Genomic DNA, 12,811 nt, shown 5'->3' with positions numbered 1-12,811 from the left:
TGATACCATCACTATCACTAGATGATTTATTACCACATTTGTTCACTATCTCTATAATTTCCTTTTCAACTATGGGCTTCAGAAACATAGAACACATATTCCTTTCAATTGTATTGTTATTTATAGTGACGGATGTATCTATATTGAGCAGATTAGTAACTCACTGCAAATAAATATCACAAAAACCCATGCATTCTTTCAGTAGGGATCTCCGTTTTAGCTTTTTGCTCATTCACAGTTTGTCCATGCTCATGTCTCTTCAGGCATTACTCCAGAGGAAGGCATCATTGTCCAGCACACTGGCTAGTTTTTGGTTGAAGGGCTGGTGAAATTCCCTGAGGAGGTCTCTGGTGGCTGGAAGCATAGGACCCAGGTTCCTGTCTGCTGCCCGCCGTCTGTTAGACATGGGATGCTTGGTCAGTGCTTCCTCCACTTGCTCCAACAGAGGACCTGCAGAGGAGGGGGGTACACAAGAAGTTAAGTGTCAAGGCTGAAACAACCTGATAAACACAACAACTAGGATCTTTTATCAGGCTTTTTGTAAAATGTTAATATACAAGGTCATGTTTAGTAGCTTTGTGGATACATACCCACACTCAAAAAGTCAAAAACTTTCTTGATTGTCACATTACGGTTGGCTGCATAGTTCTCTAGATGAAGAACTAAAATCTGCTCCCTCTGGAAAACTGTGAGCCAGTCCAGTAAGAAAACGATGTATATCCCCAAATTTAGCCTCACCTGTGGGGAGAAATCAAAATACACAGACATCACAAATTTCTTGTGGTGAAACTATTTTGTAAGACATTGTAAGACATTTAAAAATTAAACTCAACTATTAATTAAACATGAAATCTTTAACATGACCCTTTTTAAAAGACATCTTCAGTAAAAAGAGTGGGCCTTATGCTGTGTGCCACACAGAATATTCAAAGCAAACTAACACATTGTTTGTTTTCTATTTTTTTAAGTTGTCGACAATAAGAAAAAAATACGGACCTTTTGTGTTTTCCCAATTTGTAATAACTGAATCACAACAACAGCAACAAACACTATTACAATGACATGCCATATCAGGATAAATAGCAGTTAGCAGAACTCATCAGGTATAAAGGAGTTCGTCAATCAATACTTTGATATATGAGCTTGGAAAAGCAACATGACACTGCACCACGTCCAAAGAGACTAAATTATTTGCACAGATACCACAGTCAATGAAAACACAGAACTTAATCTTTTGCTCAGTGTTGCACAGGAACATAGAGACTGAACGTGCTTTCAGCTAATGGCTGGTAGAGACAGTTTATATCTAATTCTGATGCACAGACTTATGATTCCTCAAGAGGGAGCCACAATACAACACAACCCAATAAAATGAAGCTGCTGAGCCGTGACTCACAGGCAATGTGACAGATTTTTGAAAACCTTTATCTTCATCTTATCCAAACACACATTCCCAGTGTTTCTGTTTGGTCTAATTTAGAGTCTGTTTCTATTCCAATGGCTGATTGTTGCTTTTATTGAAGTAAATCTCCCCTGATAACAGTACTGTCACCTGCATGTTGTGATTATTAACCGACAGAGCTCATAGCTCACCTTATTCCTGAAGGAATGCTGCTTTAGATGATATATACTGAAGGGTCTAAAGTAACTTGGTACTGTAGTATTTGTCCAACAGAATCACTTTAGTGCATTAACATCCATTTACAAAGCCTTGTCAGCATTAAAAGAGTTAGAAATTCTAAAAACAGAAATGCTGTTGTTAAACCAGATTATTTATTCTGCTCTTCAGACAGGCAAACATGAGATTATCCTCTCAGCTGACCGGCATGGTGTTTGAGAGGCTCAAGCTGTAGGCACAGGATCGAAGTGTCCTCTCAGATAGGCAGGACTGAAACAACTGGACAGACTCGACGACCTTCAGATGGAAGTCCTCTGCTGACTTGTTGGCCGTCGTAAAGTACAGGTAGTCAGAATAAAGTCTGGGAACACAATGAGACAGAGTTGAAAGCCAGATGGAATTATACAGCAACTTTTTTTCTGGATGTACAATAAGAGTATTTATCTTTAAACAGATTGTTTTGAAAAGTTACAGACTACTGGAAAACCCTTTAAAAGCAATCCAAACTGTCATCACTGAAACCCACATGCATATCTATTCACACAGCTGTTTCTCTGCAGTACCTCTCTACTGGATCTCTAAGCATGATGATGATTTTTGCACCGGGCTGGACTGTGTGGATGAAGTCCTGGGCCAGGAATGGAGGCTCTGCCTCCTCCCCGTCTTTGTGGAGGTAGCTCCAGACTTGGTTGTCCCACATAGTGGAAGCACTGGCTTCACCTGTCAAGACATTGACAGTCTAAGTGTCACTTTGCTCATTTGAAATGCAGCGAGCAAAAACAGGCACTCAGGCATAATGTGGCAAAGTTAAGCAGAATTTCAGGCCAAAATATTTAAGAGATGTTGCAAACACTTTCCTTGTCTGGGAACATTATGCCTCCCAAATCTGTGTGTAAACATCTTGGCAACAGTACTGTCTTTACTTTTTAGAACTTAAAAATAGAATTGTGTTACTCTGTTATTAGTATCATTGCACAATCCAAATAGGGAGTTGTTTTTTTATGCTAGCAAGCAAAGCCAACCAAGCAGAACTTTCTTAAATGCAAATTTTCAAACAAGCAAAGAAGAAAATCAAGTTAAAAAAAGAAGCTGGTGTTAAAGATTGTCCTTCAAAAGATCAATACTACTTTACTCCATGAATGTAATTTCTTTATGTTCGTGTTTATTTGAGATTATTCTCTACAGTTCCTCAAACCCTGGCCTAGAACTGCAAAGCTTTCAACCAGCCACATTTATAATCACAGATGTGCAACAGTAACCAGAGGCATATGAGTTTTTGTGTATGCTTCTAAAGACACTGTTCTTTCAATTAGACCACAGACTATCTAAGAAAATATGAGTGGTATTTTCCTCTGGCTTTTCACAGCACAGTAATGTTCCTGAGGTCAGAGCCACTGACAATAAAGAAAAGGGGGACAAAAAAGACAACAAAGAATTGTAGTTTGAATCATGGTCAGGATCCAGATGTTTGGCTGTTCAAAGGTCTTCAGAAAATACCTAATGAAAAATAAAAAGGTGCACAGTGGATGCTAACGGTACCAACTCACCTGTTATGAGCTGGAGTGCATGGTGGCTTCCAGATGAATTTTTGTTGATTTCTTCTTGGATGCTGTGGGCTGCCAAGTCAAACAGATCCAAGTAATCTTGCACAGGAAAAACTTCCTGGAAGCCATCTTTGAAATGGAAATAACCTACACCCCAAGATACAACAGGATAACATTCATTATCTCTGTATTTAGTCAGTGGAAAATAATCAGAAGTATTTTGACCAGTGCAATATACTACTTTTCTTGAAATTTTAGTTAGTTACATTTTCTGGTGATGCTTTTATTATGAAGCAGTTGCAGAAGAAGTTTGGCTTAATCTTGATTCAGCTTGTGTTTGGAAAATTTTTTGCACTGCTGAATTAGAATCTATTCTTATAAAGGACATGGTCCTAATTTTCATCAGGCCTTTATATTAAAAGCATGTTGAAGTAACATGGGACCTGACCAAGTGACCGAATTTTAAACGAGTTTAGAAATATTGGGGTCATCCACTAAGAAGATCAACATTGTTTATTCTTTTCTGTATGAAAAGCTAGTACTGATGAAAATTATATAAGCACCTCACAATGCCCACTACACTTCTGGAAGCCACTTCCTGTTTTCAACAAATGGCGTTTCAACAGACTAACTGTCATGGTTGAACTATAGCTTCAATCTTTACATCATGGACAGATACAGTAGTGTTGATCTTACTAACTACATTTTTGCAAGAAAGTAAAATAACGGTTTTTCATATAGAACTTAGACTTCACATCGCATGTACTTTAAAACTCTACGTTTACTGCTATCTGTTGTTCTTGTTTCTATCTGTGTTCAGTTACTGTTAACTACAGACTTTAGCCAAAGTGAGTGAAAACTTTTCAAAATATCATCCATCTTTTGATGACCACCAAAGCGTTTCCTGGTCCACCAGTGTGGCTCCTTCATGACGTTGAACCTGACTTCTGGGAGCAGCAGCAGTCTGTGAAACAAATCTGTTGTGCCGCACTTTGGCTGGCCAATTATGTAGAAGTATGGCAAGCAGCGCAGACGAAACTGCTTGCCATCTCTGTGGTATAGGTGCTGGTGGAAGGTGGTCCTCAGGTGGTCACACACATCTTTGAAGCTCTTGGAGTGCAGTGTAAAGAAGTTCCTCTTGTATGGATCAGTCCTGACTTCACCGGAGAACTCCTCATACCAGCAAGGGCTTTTGATGTTGAGCAGGAACTGACGAGGAATTACAGAAAACAACTGCAGAGAGGAACACAAACAACAGGAAAATGAATCCAATAAATAAATAAATTCATTGCAGTACTCTATATTAAAGGTAAAGAAGATATATTTCTATTAGATTTAACATTTGTCATTCATATATCTTGCAGAATGTAGTTGTTTATAATGTAGGTCTCCACCACATGATCCTTTTAAGTTATCTGTAGGCATTAAAAGGTGGTAATAAATGATGGTAGCTTCTAGTTTTACTAAGCATATGACAAAACTGCCTTTATCTGAGTTGATCTAAATGTACAGCAAAAAATGAGTCAGATGATTTTCCCACAGACTTACATGGGGGTCAGTTTCAATGATGTGCTTTTCATCAGGCACCTTTCTGGGTGTGTATTCCAGTTTAGACCTGATGAGCTTTACCAGCAGTTTCATGTTTATTGAATTCCTTTCAGAGGGAACTTCAGCTGCTGCTGTGCTCGACAGGATGGCAGCAGGTTGGACCTGATAGGGTGAGGGTGAGGAGATGAACAAAAGTCCTTTCTTGTCCCATGTCAAGATGTAAGAAGCCATGATGAGAAAAATCACTGTTGAGCCCAGCAGTAAGCTAACCAGTTTGACTTTAGAGATGCTCCACAGGTTAGTCAGTGACAACAGGAGAACCCACTTGACTTCCAGATTTTCAGGCATGTTTGTGTGCCTGAAGTCAAAGAGCATCCTGACTTCCTCTCGACTTCCTGATTTCTTCTCGTTTTCAGCCATGGACAAGCTGTGGACACAATTATCCTTTATATGTCCTGATGTGTCCATTCATCATGGTTTTTTGTCACTTGTTATATGCTTCCAGCCTTCAGTGGGGCCTTCTGTAAAACAGAAGCATACATGTTCACATGACTTCACTTTTCTTTTTGCTAGAAGAGAAGCAGTGTAGTTTCCTTTGAATTATTTCAGTCATCTCCCATAATGCCAAGAAAGGTGGTATTAACATTTTTAATATTATAAGCTTTATTCCCCCTCTGGGATGTTAGTTTGTGAATTTCCAGCCTATACTTCCTTCTTTAGCACTGGTCACCTCCAAAATGTTTGAGGTGAGCTGCAGCTGATTGTGTGTGGTCTGCTGGATGGAGACCCCTTGCTTTATGATGAGGCCTATATAGCACATGTAAATGACAAGCTCTTGAAAGTTAATAGTCTGTAATTCAAAAGTATAAACACACAATTATTCTCTGTGAGCTACATATCCAGCGAGAGCTATATTTTATTAACCTGAAAACAGAATTCTCCACACAGAGCCAAGTTACTGTATGTATTGATACAGGTGGACAGACTGTGGGACGTACACATATTTTGTTTTCTTTTCCCACCACATGAATAATAAGTAGGCATTATTATTTCAAGGTTCCACTGCTAATGTAAAATGTTTTTAAAACACTTCTCTGACACTTCCTTTGCAGAGATTGTAAAAGTGAACTGGACCACTGGACCAGGAAATAGACTCCTGCACCAGTTCCACTGAACTTCACAGAGTTTTCTCTACTTTCACTGTGATTTGTTTTTTTTTTTTTGATTTACTGCAAAACAAGGGCCTGTTAAAGTGTAGCCATGATAACAATGTGTTGCAACATGAAAGTAAACAATTCATTCAGTCATTCATTTTCTACTGCTTAGTCCCTGAACGAGGTCACGGGGGGCGGAGCCAATCCCAGCCGGCAATCGGGCGAAGGCGGGTTACACCCTGGACAGTGGAACGGTTGAATCATTTGTTCTGCAGTTCTGTCCAAAACATTACCATGATGGTGTCATAGTGCTGTCATCAGGACAATCTCAACCTGGGTTTAAAACCCCAAAAACTGTTAAAGAAAGTCTGTGTTACAAACTGAGAGCAACTGAGGCAGAGAGAGTCTAATTAAAGACAGTGTCAAGATGCATTATGGGAAGAGTTGCATACACAGCACTTATTTGTGACCCATGTACATCTAAATATTTGCAATTTTGCTCTCATCCCTGTTGACTTGATGAATGTGTGCACAAAAGGTTAGAGAAGTCCATAAGAAAGCCCTCGCACACTTGCAGATTACATAATGGGACAGAGCCCTTGCAGACTTGTCAGGACTGCATGGCAGTATCTGTGACCCTGGGTTGGGAATAATATATTCTTGAGCCATTTGGAGATGTTATGGGCCTCTTTTAACAAAATATCACTAGAAGGAGGTACAGTAGGCTTTTAAAATGTCAATGACACCACTAGCTAAATGCAACTCTGACATTTACAGTCGCTGATTATTAGTGAATGGTGCTGCTTCTAATTCTAATCCTCATTCCTGTCTTTCCTTTTTATGTCTCATAATTCCATATTTTGTTGTTATTTGCATGATTTTTAAAAAAGTGTCCTTTCGAGCTGTGTTTTGAAAAGAATTATATTAATGAATTCTCTTTCCTGGTCTCATTTTATTCATGCCCCTGCATAACTTTATTTCTACATATGCAGGTAAGTGTTATCTTCTTTGTTCTCTGTAACAATGAATCCTTTTATTATTATTCCAATTCAAGGGTAGTGTCTGGTTAGAGCAAAGTTTCAAAATGTGAAAGAAGAGAGAGATTTGGGCAGAGCAAAAGGAGGACAGTGAAAATCAAGGGTAAAGAGTGAAGAAGTGAAGCAGCATAGATGAGAAAAACAGTGTGAGAATGCACAAGAAAGACCAACTTTATCCCCCTTTGGTCTAAAAATCGATCTCTTTCAGGAACTGAACAGCAGGAGGGATTGACTGAGGTGAAACCCATGGTCAAAATCACGATGACTCAAAATAAAAACCAGCATTCATCATTGTTAGTAGACGCCTTTGTTACTCAAAGTGCACATAATGTCGGGACTGATCTGATATCAAAGTCAGAATGAGATATTATTCATGATTTTTACAGCAATGTGTTGGGTTGTTTACACAATGTATTTGTCAGATTATCTGAAATATTACAGATTCAGAGACACTTGTTCTGAAAAGGCAAGCTAGGATGTAATTTCACATAGCTACTATCATCCATCTTAAAAGCTGCTACCTTCTATTTTCTAGTGTGTAATGTGCAAAACATTTTTTGTAAACTTTTGCACAAATCCATGTAGCTGAACATCAGATAGTTCCCTAATAATTGCTAGATGGCAGTCAAGATAGTTTACACTAAACTTCAGGTGTCAACTGCATGGTTGTGACCATCCTTACGGAAGCCGATACAGTCGGTGAAGGTTGGCTGTGGCTTGAATTAACAAACCTTAGCACATATAAATATACAATAACTCGTAGAATAGACCATTTCTAAAGAACTATAACTAAGAAGATCTTTACCCTCTTAGTTTTTACCCTTGGTCTGGAAGCTACTGACTCTCACAGTGGTAGTGAAATACATTTGTTGATTATCAGTAACAGTATGTTCACCACATCACTAGCTTGGGGCTGTTACATGGACAAACCATGAAACTCATTATTTTTAATTAGCCCCAGATTCCACAGCTGTGACAAATTTGCAATTCAACCTTTTGAACCAACATACAAGATATATATTACAAATTATCACTGCTCAACAAATATCTGTTAGGGGTGTTAAACTGGGTGCAGATTATGTTATAAGTAGCATCTAACACACATCCACATTTATGCACACGGGATGCATTCATATACACTAAGTCCGTGTCTTGACCTCTCTCATTTATCCCCCTTTATCTGCCCTTCATAAAATTTTGCCAATCAGTTGCAGCCATTTCTGTGCTGCTAAAGAACACACGTAAATCAACATCCAAACAAACGGACAATAATGTTGCATGGTGCACTGTGTGCAAATGTATGGCTTTTTTTTTAGCATCAACATTAGCAAATCTTAGTATGAAACAGAGCTTGTAGAATCATGTGAAGAATGCTCAGAGAAGTTTCACTAAGACAACACAATCAGCTCCAAGTGCCTGCACTTACATGGTATACACAAATATAACATGTTTTAATCACTCTTTCATGTTTATAACTATGTAAACCAATCCTGACTTTGTACAGCACATTCTTTGACTTGGATGAATCCCAGGGAATCCTAAGAAATGGGGGGGACTAGAGAAGCCAATGCCACAGAAGGAAATAAGACAAACTCCCTACTGATAGGGATGTCAAACAAAGATGGATGGGATACCAAACTGCAGTAATAGCAAAACTTTCTCTATGTGGATGAAAAAAAGAAGTCAGAGTAATTTCAAGGGCAGAAAACAACAATTACTCCATGCTAGGAGGTATCCGGAGATCCAGACTGTTTCTCTCTATGGCCATTTACACAGCCACATTACTGATAAAATCTTGGTAGGAAATCTAAAAGCTCCCTCAGAGCACAAATATCTCAGGAAGTGAGCATTTCATTGTGCCGGACTAGTCCTCCCTTTCATTTCCACTTCCCACTAAGAGAATTAGGAGGGTTGATTTTCTTTCACAGGAGAACAAGGTTTGCTTTCATAGGAACCTGACTCCTTAATATGTTAAACAAACAAGGTGTTGAAGCAATAAAAAAAGCCTAAAAAAAAAAAACCAGACATGTACTAAGCACTAGAGATATTAAACCTCTTGTTTAACACTGGTGTCTGCCCTGATCAGACAGGTCACCACCATCCAGTTTGACATCTGGAGAACAGATGTGGTTTTGTGCACACTTGTCAGTGTATATATTTGCATGTACATGAGTACAACAGGATCACCACAGTGAACTCTGCCAGGGTGAGAAACAAATGTTCAGACACTCACACAGGTTGTAAACAAGCCAGCAGTTTAACCCACTAAAAGCAGAAGATGAGCCTGCTAGTAATGTCGGAAATAATCCCTCAAATCACAGGCAAACTACCGCAAGCAAGGTAGGTCAAAGTTAGATCTAGATGTCAGTCTGTAAATTGCATGAGTGTATTACTGATGATGTATTAAATATATTAGTTCTTGAGTATGGGGTGACAATGACCTAAATGCAGGGTGCAGTGGGTAAAATTTATATGAGAATGAAAAAAGAACAGAAAACTGAAATGAATAACACTTTGCCTTCCACCAACAACAAGTGAGAGCGGAATGAGTGAGTGCTTTGCACATCCGAACTTGACAGTGCCTTACACAAAGTAGCAGATCAACTCAGACCAGCCATCACACACACCCTGCTTAAACATAATCTGGATGAATTTTAAAGTTAGTGACTGTAATCTGTGTTTAATTAACAGTATGGGACGATTAAACTTATACTTGAATGAACAAATATTTATCTAACTTATACTTGAATGAACAAATATTTATCTGGGCCTTATAGTGGATCTCATCAAGACTATAGCACATATGCAACTCATTAAATTGCTCTTTTTGGCTTGTGGCATTTCATGAGCTTTTACTGTTTCATTTTAAGCAGGTGAAATTGTTAAGCATACAACTTTTAAGTAAAAAAAGACTAAATGTTTAAATGGTTAAGTTAAAATACTGGATTAAGTGTTGGTTGGTATCATTTTAACCACATTTATAAATGTAGTTTCTGTTGTTGTGATACATGCAAATTCAAACAACTCAATCTTAAATGAGAAAAGAAATGACATAATGCATTTTAAAATCAACTGCAGCGAGGGAGATAGCTTTCTGTTCAAACATATTGTTGCATGGAAAGGAAAAACACAAAATATCATCAGGACATTACTCAACAGCATGGCAGCTCAAGCAGAACAACAAGGGAGCAACAGATGGAGGTAAAAGTTTGAGTACACTGAATCACCCTTTCCGTAATACTGTTTAGAAAGTCATGTTGGAAATAAAGCAGAGCTAGTCCTGCATTATTGAGGCTTGTTGTCATCACAAGTTAAAAAGTACCAGCTCTTGAAATAGATGCTCGGAACTGCTGCCAAAGCACTTCAGTATCATGCAGTCCTCCCACATTCCTAATGTTTTTTGTTGCAGAATCCTTTTCTTCCAGTGGCGGACCCCCGGAGTCCCATCTAAACAATCTGATATGGTATAAGTGTCTCACTCTTGCTCTCCCCTCTCATACTTTTAGACTTACATAAGTCTTTTTGAACACTGTTGGCCCTTGCCAAAAGAAGCATGGCTTTGACATCTTGTCTGATCCAGACATTTGTTCCACAAACTCAAGGAGCAACCTAAAACCTTCCTGCCTAGAGGAATAAACAGACTGCAGGGCTGGGTGCAGCAGCCCAAGTAAGGCTTTGGCCTGAGTGTGTGCATGGAGAGGTACCACAGCTAACAAACTCACACTATCTACTCCCTCTCTCACACTCTTGGCTCCAATTCCTTCTCCTTCCAATTAAAATATCACATCATTGAATTATAAGCTGCAGTGAGAGTCCACAGTTTGTCTGACAGGCTTTCTGCCTACCTAATCAACTAGGATTGGGACAAAAATGAACCAAATTTCAAACACAAACAATGAGTGCACAAACATCTCCTGCATCAACAGATCTCTTTCTAGACTTCAAACCAACTCTAGCAATAAGCTGGAAAAGCAATGCAGATGCTACTTCATGGCTTGTTTGCTTGGATGCATAAGAGAAACCATTTCGGCAAGACAGAAGGAATTAGCCAAGGAATCTCTCAAATAGTCAGATGGTAACAGAGGATGTTCTGGTTTGTTATGTTACAATATACAGAATAACAATTACAAGATAAAGGTAAGACGTTGGGAGCATGTTCACAAATGTTTAGTATAGTTTATCTTTGCCTGATAACACAGTCTGTTTGTGATCCGGTTTCTGGTGGAGTCTTATAATCCCCAGAGACATGACACTGAGATATTCTGCAGCTGTTCAGTGACATTTAACCAGGAGGATGTAGGTATTTAGCACTCTGGGAGACTTTATCATTTCGGACACTGTTGTTTTGATATTTCTCTTTTCCCTAATGGGCCTCTGCATACAGGTTGTCTGTTCATAGACACCACTATCATTTTGTCTGATCACAAACTAGTGCAACGTGTCCCTATGAAAAGTGATAATAAAGTGAATTTAGTACAAAACGCAAAACAATTAACTGAGCTAAGGCAGTTACGAAATTATTAAGCATTACAACAGAAATCTAATAAGCAAACCTTATTCTCCTGTGACAGAAAATCAACCCTCCTAATTCTCTTAGTGGGAACATCAGTTTTCCTCAGTCTTTTCATAGATAATCTTTTTTGAACAAAAGATACTCACACCGCAGTCTGTTTATTCCTCTTGTGCAGGAGCTCACGAGTAATGATGACAACCATTTAAGGCAATGAGAACCACCTGACAGGTGTCTATATGAAACGCTGAGTGAAACAAATGAGCGACCGTATCCTCAGCGTGCACATTTTGACAAACGCCAGCTGTGTTTTGCTGCGGAGCTGCGAGACAGTTCGGAGCCTCCATCTGACTGAGTTCTCCAGCGCGCAACAGAACTGTGAGGACGACAGAGGGGAGGTGCGCATGTGGAGCAGCACAGGAAACACCAGCAGCAGAACCAGTCGTAGCTACACATCAGTCCGGAAATCCTTTTATTGATTAGGCTAAGTCTGCCCTTACGATGAATAGTATATCACTATAAAAGCAAAACAACAAATGCAGGTTATGTCTGCCGGTTTCCCTTGATGGTCACTTATCGTTCGCCGTGTTGAGGGTTAAAACTGGACAGCAGTTCACTTATCTTCATAAAAGTTATCATAAGCAGGGAAGACTCAAGCACATTGACTTAAAAAAAATCAATAAAAGCAACAATCTGTATGATAAAGACATTAAATGCTGTTATGTACTGTTTCATGTATTGATTTATAGTTTCCAAACGTGGATGCACAACGCCCCAGTGTCTTTATGAGGCTGCACAAAGCTAAGTAACACGCACACCACCTTCTGTAAATGAACCGTTTTATTTAATTTGGCTGCATCACAATGGTTTCATTTTCAAGGTCAGACTAGACTCTTTTAACACACAGTAGCACTCCAGCCTTGAATTAACCCCTTTATTACGTTTTAATCTCTGTTCTGATGCTCACCACCTGTCCATTCTGAAACAAAGGTGAAAAGTAAAACATTATATGGCCTTGAGGGTTCAGAGAATTTGTTTTTAAAGCCTTGGGGTAAAATTCATCTGCTTTTATTGTATGCTTTTCTGTGTTTTTTTATTTTTTATTTCTAAATTGTGCTTTATTCTTAAGGACAAATTGTTCTAATCTGCCAAATTCCGATAATTTGTGAACAACATTGTGCAACCAGAGACTTTTCTTGATTATGTAATAGCTATAACTGGTTGTTAAGGGAACTGCTACATGTGCATATAACTGATGATTATCACCAATTATCATAATGCTCTTTTCAGCTAATGGAGATTTTTTTTTCCTTCATTACTTGTCACGATTCATTCTGAGTGGGAGTCACTGGGTGTTTCACAATGGTGCATTACACCTAATGATGAAACCACAAGTCCTG

General features: G+C 38.8%; 1 protein-coding gene across 2 annotated transcripts; it reads right to left on the bottom strand.

Annotated features, from left to right (window-relative positions):
- Positions 1 to 64: 64 nt before the first annotated feature.
- Positions 65 to 11,857, bottom strand: LOC109962329 (carbohydrate sulfotransferase 15-like). Of its 2 annotated transcripts, none has more exons than XM_020603956.1 (8): positions 11,561 to 11,857; positions 4,711 to 5,231; positions 4,056 to 4,395; positions 3,166 to 3,309; positions 2,182 to 2,338; positions 1,823 to 1,979; positions 591 to 738; positions 65 to 450 (listed from the first exon to the last, which is right to left on the bottom strand). In XM_020603956.1, exons 2-8 carry the CDS (start codon positions 5,176 to 5,178, stop codon positions 260 to 262), a joined length of 1,605 nt encoding a protein of 534 aa, XP_020459612.1. In that variant the 5' UTR covers positions 5,179 to 5,231; positions 11,561 to 11,857; the 3' UTR covers positions 65 to 259. The 2 variants fall into 2 exon arrangements, with proteins under 2 accessions (XP_020459612.1, XP_020459624.1); XM_020603968.1 differs by having other exon boundaries at positions 4,209 to 4,395; positions 11,561 to 11,852.
- Between the last annotated feature and the right edge of the window lie 954 nt (positions 11,858 to 12,811).

This window comes from Monopterus albus, unplaced genomic scaffold (genome assembly GCF_001952655.1).
Source record: "Monopterus albus unplaced genomic scaffold, M_albus_1.0 scaffold3.1, whole genome shotgun sequence".
Lineage (NCBI taxonomy): Eukaryota > Metazoa > Chordata > Actinopteri > Synbranchiformes > Synbranchidae > Monopterus > Monopterus albus.
This window is presented reverse-complemented; position numbering and strand designations above follow the sequence as displayed.

Excerpts from the sequence above, each read along its gene's own strand:
- LOC109962329 (XM_020603956.1), bottom strand. The coding sequence starts at position 5,178 with ATGGACACATCAGGACATATAAAGGATAATTGTGTCCACAGCTTGTCC. Across the intron at positions 3,310-4,055 it reads GTGGACCAGGAAACGCTTTG|GTTATTTCCATTTCAAAGAT; the intron begins GTGGTCATCAAA and ends CTTGGGGTGTAG. Across the intron at positions 2,339-3,165 it reads TGCACTCCAGCTCATAACAG|GTGAAGCCAGTGCTTCCACT; the intron begins GTGAGTTGGTAC and ends ATGTCTTGACAG.